Source organism: Rattus norvegicus, chromosome 7 (genome assembly GCF_021556685.1).
Source record: "Rattus norvegicus strain SHRSP/BbbUtx chromosome 7, alternate assembly SHRSP_T2T, whole genome shotgun sequence".
In the NCBI taxonomy this organism is placed as follows: Eukaryota; Metazoa; Chordata; class Mammalia; order Rodentia; family Muridae; genus Rattus; species Rattus norvegicus.
Genome location: NC_141540.1, coordinates 56070228 through 56086144, shown reverse-complemented (window position 1 = coordinate 56086144; position 15917 = coordinate 56070228). Strand labels below are relative to the sequence as shown.

Here is a 15917-nt window from a genome sequence, read left to right as displayed (position 1 = left end):
CACAGAGAAGGAGAAGTCTGAAGACACACCTAATGGTGCAGAGACTGCATTGCTCCAACGTTGCTGGCAGGATTATAGAATAACACACTACTACAGGAAACAGCTTGTGGTCTGTACAGTGCAGAACTGCATTTATCTCAGAGGCATGATAACCTGAGCTCATAGAGAGCTCTATGCCACTGTTTACTGCATCTTTGTTCATAATCCCAAACTGTAAACACTTGGATGTTCCTTAATAGGTAAATGGTTAACAGACTGCAATGTAGCCGTACCATGAAAGTTAGATCAAGTGGAAGCCGTGTGTGGTGGCATACATTTAATCCCCGTACCCAGGAGGTAGAGGCACACATATCTCTGTGAAGTTGAGGCCAGCCTGGGCTGTACCATGAGATTGCCTAAACAAAACAAAACATAAAGAGGGAAACGAAAAGAAAACCACAGCTAAGGACGTTTATGTAGTTTTGTCACCTAAGCTGATTCGCGGAAGATATTAGGTCTGTGAACAAGACCATGGGTACTGCTTATTGCTGCTGTGTAGGTACAGGTGTGGTAGGTGCTACAGAGAGGCGTGTGGGTTTGTCTCTTACAAGTGTGGACGTCTGACAAGCAGCTCAGTACACCACCTGTACAGAGCGTCTCGAGTTCCCAGCACTGGCTTGATATGTGTTCAGAGTCTGTTCTGTTGCATGTGTGTTGTACATACATGTATTTGCATACATCTTTACAGATACGGTATACATGTAGAGGTTAGAGGACAAGTTTGGGGAGTGAGTCCTTCCCCGTGTTTCAGGGGTCAGACTCAAGGGTAGCTTTGAGTGGTAAGCTCTGGGCACATTGAGTCACTTCATTGGCCTTGGTTTTTATTCTTTATTGTGTTGTATAGTTGTAATAGACTGTTGTATACATGTCTTCTCCATGTCCACTGTGTGATAGAGTCATGATCGTCCTTATTAGCAGCTCCTCTATCAGTATGGGATGTTGAGCTCTGAACCACTCTAGCTAGCCCATGGTAACCTGTTCTACTGTTTGCTGTTTTAATGGCTGGCTGTGTAGAACTCACTTCATAATTTCAACTTCTCACTTTTCGTTGCCTTAACAAACTCCTTTTAAATGTTGGTTTTTGTGTAGACTGAAGACCACAGGCAGATTTGGATGAATGGGTTTTACTTTTGGTTACATGTTTTCATAAAGACAGCACTGGTTAAGATTGTGATCATTTGAAACATGCAAACATTTTGTAACATTCGGGTTTTATTTTCGTTTTTCTTTTTTTTCTTAAACAGGAATTTCGGCAGAAAGTAATGCTAGGAACTCCATTCCTAGTGATTTGGCTAGTTGGGTTTATAGCAGACCTGAACATTGATTCTTGGCTCATTAAAGGGTTAATGTATGGTGGTGTTTGGGCTACAGTACAATTTCTTTCCAAGTAAGTGTGTTCTTTTTAACTTTAATTTTATGAAAGAACATAATTTGTACCCTGCTGTGTCAAATTAATGTTTTATGTGTTTAGAATATTATGTTTTGATAATTTGTGAAATTATTGTTTTTTAAACATTATTAAAATTATTCAAAAAGTTTCTTAATGACAAAAGTCTAGCATGTGATTTTTGAAGCTAAAGTACATTCTTAAAAATAGTTAACAAACAATTTTTTAAGACTTACTTATTTAATGAATGTGAGTTCACTGGTGCTGTCTTCAGACACCAGATGAGGGCATCAGATCCCATTACAGATGGTTGTGAGCCACCATGTGGGTGCTTGGAATTGAACTCGGAACCTTTGGAAGAGCAGTGTTTTTAACTACTGAGCCATCTCTCCAGCCCCCTAGATATTTCTTCAGAGGTGAATCTGAGTTTGTTGACCTGTAGATGTGGTATGTTATTGTGCTTACCTTTCTGTGGTGTTTCTTTCGGTGGTTGGCATTAGAGGCTAACAGCCTGGCTATCAGCAGAGGCCTGTGCTCCGCGCTCACAAAGCAGTCTTTTCCATTGCTTCAAACTCACCATTTCCTTCTGGTTGAGTCTTTTTTGCCCTATATGTTGCTTGGTTTAGCAATCCTAGGAAGGTATCTATGACCCAAATTTTCCTACTTAACTTGCCTTCTTTAAGCATCTTATTTTCACTGGAAATTTAGAAAGACTTTGGAAATAGTTCACACAAGAATAACTAGTCATATGCCAATGCTAGTTCTGAGAAGGTGTGACTGCTGGTTAATTCATCTCTGTAGTATTTCTAGGAGCTCTGGAGGTTATTAAATATTAAACAGGAAATCATCAAGACTACGTGGTCTCCATGGATAAAGGGTCCTGTTTGTATCAGGGTATGCATTGGTGTTTCTTCCTCAGTTGACTGTTACACACACAAGCCTTTAGCTGCGCTGAGTCAGCTAGTTCACTTCACTTGAAAATATGTGCCCGCCTGTGCCTTACCTGGACTGGGCAGGTTAGGAGAGATGCACATGGCCTTGTTCTCACTTACCAGAACTGTAATGTCCTTAGTGTTAGCTGATGAGGTGTGGTGTGTGAAAGTGAATTACTGATTTCAACAAGTTGGAATACACTGAAACTCTAAAGTTGTAAAGTATGTAGGATATAGTTATGTTCTTGGTAGGCTAACAGAACCTTGATGAACTCAGTACTGTGAAAAGAACTTTGGTATTTAAATACCTTCGACTTTTGTGATTCTAACCTCAATATTCATTTTATAATGAAATACACCACTTACATTTTATAAAATCTGTGTTTTACAGGTCCTTTTTTGATCATTCAATGCACAGCGCATTGCCCCTTGGGATATATTTGGCAACCAAATTCTGGATGTATGTGACATGGTTCTTCTGGTTTTGGAATGATATCCTTTGTTGTGAAAATGTGTTTAGTGCAGTCTGACTCAAATGTCTGGTGATGTGATGTTAGGAGTGAGCTTGTGCTCCTAGGAACATGTGAGCTAATAGAGATGTTTGTATTATACTTAGTGTAGTTTTTAAAAACCGTAACAGTCACAAACTAATTCAGCCAATATTAACTCAATTTTAAAAATTCACCTGTATCTTATAAGCTAGTGGTTATTTCATTTTATTGATTGGAAAATTTAGGCCTTAGGCTATATAATATAGCTGGTCTTTGGTAAAGGTAGGATTAAAAGCTGTTGAAGTGTTCTGACATTATCAGAAAATGATGATCATGTTTTTAGTATCCAACTCTTCTAAAGGCCTGTATCTCCACCCTGTTCCTCACTCTCTCATTTGCAATGGGGTCTTGTTTTATATATATATGTGTGTGTGTGTGTGTGTGTGTGTGTGTGTGTGTGTGTGTGTGTGTGTGTATTACAAACTTACCTTGAATTCACAATAATCCTCCTGCCTCAGCTTCCCAAGTGTTAGGGACTTTATTAATTTTTTTTTTACTTAGTCTTTACTGAATATGTTTGCTTCATTAAAAACAAGTACAATTAATGTATCAAGCTTACCCTTCATACATTACCAAATTATCAACACGAAATCCTATTTTTCTCTTGGGTTTTTGAAACAGGGTCTCTCAAAATAACCTTGACTGTCCTGGAACGCACTGTGAGGACCCAGTTGGCCTCAAACCCATAGAAATTTACCTGTCTGTGCGTGCCAAATGCTGGGCTTAAAGGTGTGTGCCACCACACCCAGCATAAAATACTTGTTACAAACCCACACAACCCTGTTCACCACATCTTCTGACTCGTTTGGCTTTGAGAGGGTTTTTATCTTGTAGTCTAGTCTGTTGTGGAATTCTGTCATCAGCAGAGTTCTGCCTCAGCTTCCAAGTTCCTTAGGCTAAAGGCCAGTACTACTGTGTTCTTTTTTAACTTAATTCGTTCTTTGGTTCCTTTACTCTTTGTAATAGCAACAAGTTAAAAAGTAATAAATACTCCTTTTCAGCACATTTCAGTGCGTAAGACCAAGTGTTCTGGTTCTTCAGGTCATTCTGTCATTATGGAAACGCAAATGGGGAGCATTGTGTTAGGTCCCCAGTGTGTTCTTGTATGTAGTCAGTCATCCCTTGACAGTCTACAGGCATTGCTGTGTGTACTTTGGTATGGGTTTCTTTTGAATCCATTGAACCTTAGCATCAGTGTAATGACTGTAAGTCAAAAGCAATAATACTTTTTTTTTACATCAGTATTTTTATTTTCCATTTTTTTTTTAAGGTCATTTTCTTCTACCCTTGGTAAGCTTGACCTTTAGAAAGGAATCTTGTGATCATGCAGGTGCAAGTGCACGCTCAAGGGAAAGACGCCAGCTTAGGGAGTGGTTCACCTCCAGCCTTGGACTCAGCACTTGTGAGTGAGCTCTCTGGTTCTGCTGAGCTCAGAAGTGCTCTCAGAAGACAAATAAACAGACAAGGAAAGAAGGCACTAACATGGAAAGTCTTCTGGAAGTGTGGCACACGGCTGTCATCACAGCACTTGGGAGGCCAAGAGTTCAAGCACAGCCTCAGATATTAGCCTTTTCAGGCTCTGTCTGTTTAATTTTCCTTAGTTTATTATTAGGTACTGGTTTCTTGGTCTCAGTTTGTTTTCTTATTTCTAGAAGCACCATTTTTTCTGTCTTACTGCCTTAGCCTTAAATTCTTACTTGGTAGGGTTTACATTTTACTTTTGATTGTTACTGCTGTGTGTGATGTGGGTATGTTCCTACCACGGTACAGAGGAGCACACTGGGAGTCGGTTCTCTTCCGTGCAGGTTATGTGGGTTGGACTCAGGGCTTTTACCTTTACCCTCTGAGCCATCATCTCACTGGCCTTCTTATTTAAACGCAATTTCAGTGCGTTTGCTTTTGTCCTTAGGTTTGGTCGTCTTCAACATGACATTCTTTGCCTTGTGGCTTCTGCAAACTTTTCTCCTTTGATTTTTCTTGCGAGTGCTAGTGTAATTGTTCTGCCATTGCTGTTCATCTTTGATCTTTTCTGTGATTAGCTGAAGTGAATTTACTCAGACTTTGATGTTTCTCTGACGGCTTTAGAGTAATTGTTGTGTTTTCCTGTAGGTTTTGGTGTCTTAATACCACTTCACCATCTGTTATGGTTTTTTTTTCATCCGTGTGTGTGCGTGTGTGCGTGTGTGTGTGTGTGTGTGTGTGCGCGTGTGTGCGTGTGTGCGTGCATGTGTGTGTCCCTAAGGGGCCGTGCTGGCATTGCTCAGCAGGTCTGATGATGATGAGTCTCCTTTTGCTTCTCTTATGTTGGATGTGCTTGTTCATGTTCAGATAGCTTCAAACACATGGAGTATTCTCTCATTCAGTTGTATTTTCTATAACTGTCCTTCATGGAAAATAAAAGCATGTTAGTTCGTGTCATTCTTTAGCATTCTTGTATGTTAGTCATCTGCGCCACATCTTAAAATGCTGCTGAATAAGCCAGATAGTCTGTATTCAGGGCTGTGTTTAGCAGTGCATTTTATAGTTTCTCATTCTTTTATATTCGTAGATGCCTGGTATATTTGTTGTAAACCTTGCTATCGTAGGAAAGTTTAAAGTGTTTTCTAAAGTTAACTTGTTTACCTGCTAACTTGCCTGTACTCAACTTCAAAGTCTCACTTCTGCACACTGTTGAGGCCCTGCTTGGGGGTTGCTTCTCAGACTGAGCTAGGCCGAACCATATCCCCATTGAGACGCCTCCCCGGTGAGTCTAGGTAATGTCAAGTGGACAGTTAGAGATAATCATAGGATATATCTGAGGAGTTTGATATCTGTACACATTTATATAATATATAAAATTTAAAGTATCATATAAGGTGTTGTGAATTAATAGGAAGTCGTACTTTTTCCTTTTGTTCTTAGGTATGAATATTAAGGGAAAGTATAATTGGGTTTAGAAAACTTACCCTTTTGGTTGATAGGTATTCTTGTGTGGTTGTGTGGTAAGGGCGTATGGACTGTAAAGCTCTCTAAAAGCGTACTCACCCTTGCTGCCTTAGATCCTTAGCTTGGATACATCTCAGCTTCTTATCCATCCACCTGCCCTTCCTCGCCAACAGTGTTGCTCTTTTCTACAATTTTGGAAAGTCTTGGAAATCAGATCCAGGGATCATTAAAGCTACAGAAGAACAAAAGAAGAAGGTGGTGATGTACCTGCTTAGCTGCCAGTTTACTAATGTTTACAGCAGAGAATCAGATGGAGGGGCAGACACTCTTAGATTGCTGACAGTCCAAGCAGAATTGTGCGCTCATCTATATGTTATGTGGTGTTCAGCCTGGTGCCTTGTGATGCCACGCTTTTCATTCAGTTTCCCTTTCCTTTACCAAAGATGCTCTGGTGACTTTCAGAGGTGATGTTATATCTGAGACATCTTTTTAACACCCACCCCAAGAACTTGGTTGTTAAGTTACCCCTTAAACTAGAAACCCAGTCAGCTGACATACAGATGCCCCACTCCAGTAGCCAAAATACTATATATGATTGGTGAAGGGCAGCACTTTCCTTTGTCACACAGGCTTGAGGCTAAATGTATGTGACGTTTTCTGTCAGCAGGGGACTGGACAAGGCATTTCAGATTTTTTTTTAAGAACTGTTTTAGCTGAAAAACCACATGTAATCTTGGCCCTTGGGAGACAGTAGCAGAAGGACCAGGAAGTAGACCTAGGCTATGGGAGACCCTGTCTCAAGAAACCATCAGAAAACAAAACCAGAAAGCTCTTTTAAAAAGGAAGCAAATCTTAATGAATCATTTCTGTCCACAATTAACTAACGTCAACAGTTGTGCGGTCTGCTTCCCTTTGTGGGTAGACTGCATAGAGAACACTGTGCTGATGGTCTTCAGTTCTTATACAGGAATGAAATAGCAAAGATGGGTCAGCCAGGAGATCTTACTTGAACTTACAAAGGCTGAGAAGAATGGCATGTTTATTGTTTCCTAGTAAAAACCAAAGATTGGTGAGCATTATTCAGCTTTGAGTAAAAACTCTTTTTTGGTTTTAAATCCACAGACAATAGTTGAACTTGCAGAGACCGGCAGTCTGGACCTCAGTATATTCTGCAGCACCTGCTTGGTAATTCATTATTTTCTCTCCTTTCTCTCCTCTTCTGCTGACGGTATCATAGCCCAGAGGGAGTATCGGTAGAGCACTCCACACATCCTGTAGTCTGTGATAGCGGATGAAGGGGAGGGAAGCTACATCTAGGATATGGCTGCACTTCAGAGTCCCGTTCATATCTGTTCTTAACCCTCTTTATCCTTCAAAACGTGGCTTAGTGAAAACCCACAGCTACTGAACAACAAACAGTTTAAAGTTTTTTCTTGAGTTTAAAAGTCACAGTACAAAAATTCAATAGATTATTTTCAGACAGATAGTCTTAAATGTATTTTGAGTATTTGTCTGGAAGTGTCCGTGCAACTTGGAGTACTATATCGTTATTAAACCGAAAAGTGGTTCTTCTCAATCAAGTCATACATTAAAACTTGAAAGTAGTGTTTATTAAAATGACTAGTTACCTTATGTCAGACATTTTAACCTTAATTTTTAGATATTTGTGAAAATACTATAAGCATTGCCACAATGTTAAAATTCCCCAAATCATACATTAAATTGAAGACATTTAAATTATATACTGCAGGCAAACTAATGTCTTGTTATTGGTACATAATAGTAAATAAATAAAATAATTGTAACTTAGGATTGTGGGAACATTTAGACAGCTCAGCTTACCATTTATGATTGGAATATGTTTGTGCCTGACCTTTTCATTTCCTGTCAGAAAAGGGCATTCCCACCTGACAGAAGACAGCGTCCATGTTCTTCTTAAACTAGGCTTTTTTTTTTCTTTCTTTTTTCGACAAGTTGCTCAGATTTTATTTTTAAGTGGTGTTTGTTACCTAAAGGAAAATACAGTGCTAGACATGCTAGAAGTGGGGGTAGGTTTTGATGAGTCCTGCACCTTCCTAATAGTCACATCTACGAGAAAGAAGAACTCATCTTTTCTTTAGTTCCCAGATAATTCTTGTTGGTTTAAGAGCTACAGTCTACTTTTCCTGGCTACCTCAGGATACTGTATGACATAAGAATTAAGTCTGTAATCATTTATTGCAACAAATGTATCTTTAATTCTTTTATGGGGGAGTTTGTATGGCTATAGAACACTTCTACAACATAATACTATTCGGTCTGAAGAAACAAGTGCTCAGCGCTCAGTTCTCCTCTTAACATTCTTTTCTTCTTCTTTTTCTTCTTCTCTTTTCTTTCTTGTTAACAAATTGTTTTAAGATTTCATATTACAGAGTACTTACCTTCTTTGTTGCTATAGTTTTTGTTTTGAATGAATCAGCAGTAATTTTGTTGGGTTTTCTTGGTTTGGAAATGTTGATATGACTCTCAAAAAATACAGTATTGTCTTTCAGTTGTATTTTTGCAATACAAATGTTCAGCTTTTGCTTTCTTACATACAGTGTCTTCCATAATACTTCACTGTCTCTTATTAGATTCGGAAGCCGGTGAGGTCCAAACACTGTGGTGTGTGCAACCGCTGTATAGCGAAATTTGATCACCATTGCCCATGGGTGGGTAACTGTGTAGGTAAGTTACGTTAGCAACTTCTTAAGTGTGCTGTTAGTTTAAATTACCTCAGGTAACTAAGGAAGTGCAGTATTTAAATACATAGTTCATTCTTACATCCCACAAGCTTTCTAAATTGACTTCTGGTTGTCTGTATAGCAACTCATTGAGTGCATGTGTGTATATGGGGTGTGTGTGGAAGTCATTCTGAAGAGTAATTGTTTTACTGTGCACTCTTCTGATGTTTACTTTGTCCTCCTTTCTCCACTAAGAAGGAAATTCACCTGATGAGGCAAATGATGTGTATTTGAACATTAGACTGGAGAGAGTACAGCAGTAGTAGTACTTGAGAAGATGTGTGCAGAGGCAGGGAGAACAGCAGCAGTGAGGCCCACACCTCAGTGCTGGTGTGCAGTCGGACAGGTCACACTGATACCCGGAAATAGCTTCAGGCGGATGAGCTGCTAGAGAGGAGATACCTACAAAGACTGCATGGCTGCAGGAGAGGAGCTCTTGGAAATGTCCATTGCAAGTGTCGTAAAAGGAAGATGGAAAGGTTTAATGGGACCCTCAGAGCTAAAGAGAGGCTTGAAAGTCACAGTTATGCTTTGTGTTCTTTTGGGGACTCCCTTGCCTTCAGAATGAACATCATAGCTCTCATCACAAATGTATCTTTTTTTTTTTTTTTAAAGACAAATGTATTCTTATTTTAAAACTGTTATTACAACAATTTTCTTGAACTGTTCTACAAAATAAATAATATGTGTGATTACCATCCAAGTTATACCACACCCCTCGTGCATTCCTGGTGAGGGGTGATCAGTTGCTTTTCTCTTAGCTGAAAACACTTGCTTCTGTGTTGTTTTAGGTGCAGGCAACCATAGATACTTTATGGGCTACCTATTCTTCTTGCTTTTTATGATCTGCTGGATGATTTATGGTTGTGTTTCTTGTGAGTACAATTAGTTTCTGCCTTCCTAAAACATAAGTGTTTATATACTTAGCATTTATTGTGTTGACAAATTAATGTAATGACAAACAAAATCTTTTAACAAAAAAATTTATTGTTGGAGCATCTAATGAAATGTAAAGGAAACAGTAAGGTAACCTGTTTATCAGATGTATCTGGTGTCTAGTACAGTGGTCAGTGAGCCCCCTTTGCTGTTTTAATAAGCTTTGGAAAGTTTCTGGGTCAGATACACTAATATCTCACAGTCACATGCTTGCTCTAGTGACTGTGCTAGCTCCTCTTTCCCACCAGACAGTTGATAAAACAAACTTACATTTAAGTTTGCATAAATTTAAAATATTTCACAAATATGGTATAATGTACTGCCTGCTGGGCAGTGGTAGCAGGTTTCAGAAGTTACTGTTTATCAATGGGCTTAATGCCCTAAGAGTGTAGAGGAAGATGCTGGTTCCTGTGATTCTGCACATGGAAAAATAGGGATAGCAGTAAATGAAAGGTCAATAATAAATACAGACCCCAAAGAGAAGAGAAAAGGTCTGGCCCAGGAACTTTACCTGATTTCTAAGTCAGCACACCTAACAAGGGGCACTTCCTGCCGCAAGGCATTAATCCTTCTTCTGCCAGCTTTGTGAGAAAAATCCCTCCGTACGAGTTGCCTCGTATCACTTACCTTGTTTACAGACAACCTTTCCTCCAGTACTGGGAACATGAAATAGCAGTTTCATACTGTTTGTTCTTAACAGGCAGGAATGGTTTTTAAGTTTAGCAGCCATTTTTCTCAGTTTTTGTTTTGTAATGTTTTTGTTGTATTATAGAATTACTAAGATTATAGAAACAATTGCTGTTTATATCATGAGTTAAGTCTAGACTGTTGTCAGTGAACACCCGAGGTGACTGGAAGAGTAAATGTGTCGCTTGTTCCGATTTTAGACTGGGGACTTCACTGTGAGACCACGTACACGAAGGATGGCTTCTGGACATATATTACTCAGATTGCCACATGCTCTCCTTGGATGTTTTGGATGTTTCTGAACAGTGTGTTTCATTTCATGTGGGTGGCCGTGCTACTCATGTGTCAGATGTACCAGGTGTGTGCAAGGCTTCTTCCTTAGTGTGTCAACAGTAAAACTTGCAAAACTTCTCTTTCCAGCCCCTCTGGCTTGTTAAGGATTTTTTTTTTTTTTTTTATTTGCTTTTTCTTCCCGCCTCCTTTCTCTTTTGTACTGGTTTCAGAAGATTTTTTACTCTTTATTGGGGGTATTTGCAGTGGGACATACATGAGCTTACATTGAGAGACTTAATTTTGTGTTTATTTTAATGACACTGAGTTCTTGTTTATAACAGTATTTATTCAGGTCTTTTGTGGATCTTCTCTTTCTCGTTGGTTTTTGGGACAGTATCCCTTTGTAGACCAGGCTGACTCTTCGGTCTTCCTGCCTAAGCTCTCTGAATGCTAGGATTACAGGCATTGGGCACTTACTTTCAGAGACTGGGCCGACTGTGCTCACAGTGTCTATTGGTGTGTGCTGTGTGCAGCAGCCTGGTTGTACAGAACTTCCATATTTAATTGGCTACTTTCACAGTTTAAGTGATACTGAGGGAAATAGCTTGATGACCTATGGAAAAGCAGTTTTCTGTGCTAGAGTTTGGTTTCTATTAAGTGTTCATAAATGCTAATGGACTGCTTCTTTCCTTCTTAGATAACATGTTTAGGTATTACTACAAATGAAAGAATGAATGCCAGGAGATACAAGCACTTTAAAGTTACAACAACATCTATAGAGAGCCCATTCAAGTATGTATATGTTTATAAATGTAGTATTTCCCTTTGTTACATGCTTCCTTAGAAGGCAAACTTGAAAATGGCTAGTAACTCATCAAAGGGATGTATTTTCTATAGGTGTGTGTGTTTTATCAACAACATCTGAGGCAGGGACGTTTCTTTTAGCTGTGCTTATACTTGATTTAATTATTACTGGGTTTAAGGTTTCGTAGAAGTGACATTAGTCAGTTCATCATAACTGTGACGTAGAATCTGTCACATTAACTCAATATACAGTTTTACTCTTAATATATACTGTAAAGTTAACCTCTTACCCGATGCTTACAAGTAATTGTGCACTAATTACACGAAATATTTAAAGTTCAGGGTTTTTGTAAGACTACTACTGTCCCTCAAACATCTGTAGTATGATTAGTTATTGTATACTTCTGAAGGGAAACAAACCTTTACATAAAGGAAGACTCGGCGTAGAGCATGACTATAGTGTGGAGGTGTAAAGTGGGCAGCTTTTCAAGTGTTTTAAGTCCCTGAGCTCACCTGACATTCTTTATATAGATTGTTAATTTTATTAAAGGCCATTGTCAAATTTAGACTGTATAATCAATTGTTTTCTCAATTTTGAACCTAGTTTGGTTTATTGGCAAAGTGCCAGTAATCTTTGAACCATGGTGGTAGTTGTTGTTGTTGTTGTTGTTGTTGTTGTTGTTGTTGTTGTGTGTTTTAGAAACAGATAATATGTACGGCACTGAAGTGGACAGTTGGGTCACTATAAAGGATTATTGTGTATTATCTTAAAAAGAATAAAACAAATGCTGGTACAGATATGGATATTCATTTTGCAGTAATAAACTGCTTTCTTTCTTGCAAGCAGCCTGAGTTTTTAAGCTTAGAAAAAAATGTTAGCATAAGAAGTGTATAGACATCACTAAGGCATTCATACTAACTGAATTCTCCTTTCTTTTGGGGTCTGATTTTAGCCATGGATGTGTAAGGAATATTATAGACTTCTTTGAATTTCGATGCTGTGGCCTCTTTCGTCCTGTTATCGTGGACTGGACCAGGCAATACACAATAGAGTATGACCAAATATCAGGATCTGGGTACCAGCTGGTGTAGCAGCATCCGTATGCCAGGAAACATTGCTGCTGAGTGGGGCCTGAAGATTGTCTGTCCCTGTCTCTCTCCCTGGGATCCACATCCTTGGAACAAATAGCATGCTATATGTAGGGCTAACCGTGAACTTGACAGCCTTCGTTCAGTACTTTATTAACAAAAGCAAACATGGACAGAACACACTGCCACGTCTAGGAAGAAAAGATCATAAGAGGAATTTTCACAGTTCTTAATGTTTGAATTCACATCATACTCTACTTTTTGGTTTTGTTCTCATAACATTTTTCATGAAAATCTGAACTTATTCTGTTACTAGAGATGGCAATACTGAGGATAAATGTTGTTATAACTCAAACTAAATTTACGTTATACAGCTAAATTGTACTGTGCAGTACTTACAAGTATTGCATTTAATCCAAGAAAATTGTCTTAACTCGATGACTAGTATTATGTGCATTTTAGATGTACATGTAAATACTGTGATGAAAATCATGTGGTTTTATTAGAGGTCTGCTGTACTGTGTCCCCAAGGCACGGGAAAATAATGTTCATGGAAACGGGCTTGCTCTTCTGTTGCCTCCAGCTCTTGGGATGCTGGCTTATTTCTAGTTCAGCGAAATAATTTCTAGTGACTGTGCTCTGAGGTCCCATAGTCTGATAATAAAGCACTTGCATGAGTATACTAAGTCATAATATTTTGTTGAAATTTGAAGCCCTACTGCATGCATGATACACCGCATAGAATGTATACTAGCAGATGCTGTCCAGAGAAGCATAGATTAGGTTTGAATTTCATGTGCAAAACAGCCCAATTTTTTAAAGAGTTAAGGTGGATTTTCAACAAGAAGCAAAACAAATAAGCTAATGCAAAATTTTTTATTAATAGAGATAAGTGGATATGCTTTTTAAATTCTGAGCTGAAAAATAAGTTGTAGACAAAATAATGGAGTCTAGGCTAAAAATGGAGCATGATCTCTGTACATAGCACATGCGAATAAATGAAAAGCTAGGGATATTCTTTTTCTTTAAATGACCTATCAGAAGGTGAAATTTAAACCCCAGGGTTGTTTTAATTTTTGAATATGTTTTGAAGTTGGTAACACTTTCTGAAGCCTTCTCAGACCTTACTGTTAAGTGTGACGCACTGATCAAGTTCTGTTGCAGCGTTTCCACACCCTCAGGATTGATTTGTCACTGCTTCCATGAATATTGTTTACAGGGAGACTCGGGTTAGCCCTCATACATGCTGTAGCAAACTGTGGTTCACAACCTGTGGGAGGGGCTAGGGGCGGGGTCAGACTGACATCCTAGACCAGTGTAAAGATTGTGTATCTGTATATAAATAATTTATCAAATAGTTTTCTCTTTGTGTCTATATGTGTTAGTGTTTTTAAAGCTGCTCATTTCATTTTGTCCAACCAAAAGAAAAGGGAGATAGTAAGAGCTTCTAGTGATGTTCGATATTGCTGTTAATAAGCACTATACCCTGCAAGTTCACTGCATGTCCAGTGCTAGGTAAGTTAGTATACCTGTACCATGCTGCTCACAGGTATTACAGCAATCTAGTGGCGCGCCGCCTGCCTCTCTAAGAGGAGCAGCGGGCATGTACATAGCGATGCTCAGCATTTCCAGGTACCACCATTTTATAGTAATGTCTGTGACCCTAAGTCACCCCCAGAAAATACCCTTATTGTACTCGAGGGTTTTAATATTAGAATTGGCATATGTACTTTATTTTTGAAAAGGGAAGAGATGGGTGTGGGGTGGTAATAGCATTGTACCATTTTGTCATAGAATGTAAAAAATTGGTCAACTGTACAAATGTCTGCTAGTTTTGGCTATTAATGGGGGGAAATTTTAGGTAATTTTTAAATTCAAAGTTTATAAAATGCTAGGATTTGTTTTAATTTTATATTTCGAGTCACTTCACATGAAGACTCAGTTGCAGTTTTTATCAGATACATTTTTATCAACAGTTACAGACTGTGGTGGTTTCCTCAGTTTGAGTAAGAATGTTGTTACCATGTTCTTTCTTTGTGGTACAGTATTCTTTCAGTCAGGAGCTGCTTCTCAGCACAGCAGACAAACCCCGTAGATGTGTGACTCCATGGACAGTATTTGGGAGGGGATGCTTGCCGGACTGAGTATTCAGTCTCACCGCCATCCGAAACAGGTTGTCACATGGTCTCAGACACAGCGCGTTGATAGAAGAGACTCTGGAGGGCTTGTGTGTAGGGCCAGTTGAATCCAGTTCTCAGGCTGTGTTTGAAGGGTTCCCTTTCAGGGGCATTCTTACTGGTCAGTTGGATTCCTTTAGGAAGGAGGGACTAAGTTCTTTGGAGTTTTTTCATTCATATTTTTGTTGTTTGTAGGAGTTTATTTAAATACTAGGCATAAAGAAGCATCCTACTTAAGCTATGAATGTTTTTGTTTTATATTTTCTTTATTTATAACTGTGCCAAGTATTATTCTGCTACTTACTGTGTTACTCTGTGGAAAGAAAAACTTGTAAAGTGTTTAATAAACCAGTCCTCCTTATATAATTTAAACCTGTCAAAATTTTGTAAAATATTAATCAAAATAAATATTGACTCTTAAATGTGGTGTCTGCTCAATTCACTTAGAAGAAATTGATAAAATGTGATATGAAGATTCTATATTTCTGTTTTGATCAGATTGAAATCAATTGCAGGATTTATAGGGATTTGCAAAAGCAAGACTGTTGGCATTCTAAAACTTCTGGCTGAGTGTGTCTAAATCTTTTTCAATAAAAAGACAACCTTTTTCCGTAGTATAGTTTGAATACCATGGAGTTAATCTGGACCTCAGGAAGAATAGAAATCTGAATTTTGAATGTAAGTATGTCTAAAGAATTATTTTTACAAAATGACTCCTACCAAACTTTGATCCTGGGTCCTTCAAATGCCAGGCGTGGCAAACAAACGCATTTTCTTTTGCAAATTTGAAAGGCAGAATTCCGAGGAGACTCTCCTGTCCTAAGGCAGAATTACAATGAGACTCTCCTGTCCTGTCTCATTTCCCGAGGTCTGTGAGGCTGGGGATGTCAATAGGGTGTCAGGCTGCACTAACATTCAGTTCATAATTAACTGTGGTATGGGATAGAAAGGCTCCAGAACTGCCTAGAACTTGTGACAATGGTTTGAACTCCATGCCTGTACGATGCACTCTCTCTCTTCATTATTCATGAGTCTGTCCCTGCCAGATTGGTAGGTCTTTCCCATCAGATGTCGGGTTCTGGTTTATAGGAATATCGGGAAAAGTGGTGCATCTGGGGACAGGGCTTGTTAGGAAATCGGCCCTCAGCTTCACAAAGTGCTTATATGTTTGTTTCATACATGTGGCTTCTAAAGGAGAAAAATCTGTATTTGCAAGCAGTACATGCAGCGTTGGTCTAAGTCACAAACGCAGGGAGGCTAGCCCTGACTCTCTAGCCCTTGCCTCTGACCTGGACGTGTGCTTTGCTGAGTCAGCTTCACTGACATTGGTCAGCTGTCACCATACATTGGCCACG

The 15917-nt window shown here is 38.9% G+C and overlaps 1 protein-coding gene and 1 long non-coding RNA gene across 5 annotated transcripts in view; one reads left to right on the top strand and one right to left on the bottom strand.

The window, feature by feature from the left end:
- Positions 1 to 14984, top strand: part of Zdhhc17 (zDHHC palmitoyltransferase 17) — a 63736-nt gene extending 48752 nt beyond the window's left edge. For 2 of the 4 annotated variants that reach the window (NM_001039340.2, XM_087558480.1), the window contains 9 exon segments: positions 1284 to 1426; positions 2750 to 2850; positions 5965 to 6089; positions 6957 to 7019; positions 8447 to 8540; positions 9388 to 9471; positions 10420 to 10577; positions 11190 to 11284; positions 12250 to 14984. In NM_001039340.2, coding sequence (NP_001034429.2) covers positions 1284 to 1426; positions 2750 to 2850; positions 5965 to 6089; positions 6957 to 7019; positions 8447 to 8540; positions 9388 to 9471; positions 10420 to 10577; positions 11190 to 11284; positions 12250 to 12388 — 1002 coding nt within the window. In that variant the 3' untranslated portion in view covers positions 12389 to 14984. 4 annotated transcript variants of the gene reach the window in all.
- On the bottom strand, positions 4136 to 8382 carry LOC148004672 (uncharacterized). The gene is made up of 2 exons (XR_015624635.1): positions 5934 to 8382; positions 4136 to 5292 (listed from the first exon to the last, which is right to left on the bottom strand). It is a non-coding gene; the product is annotated as an uncharacterized LOC148004672 (long non-coding RNA).
- Positions 14985 to 15917: the final 933 nt, after the last annotated feature.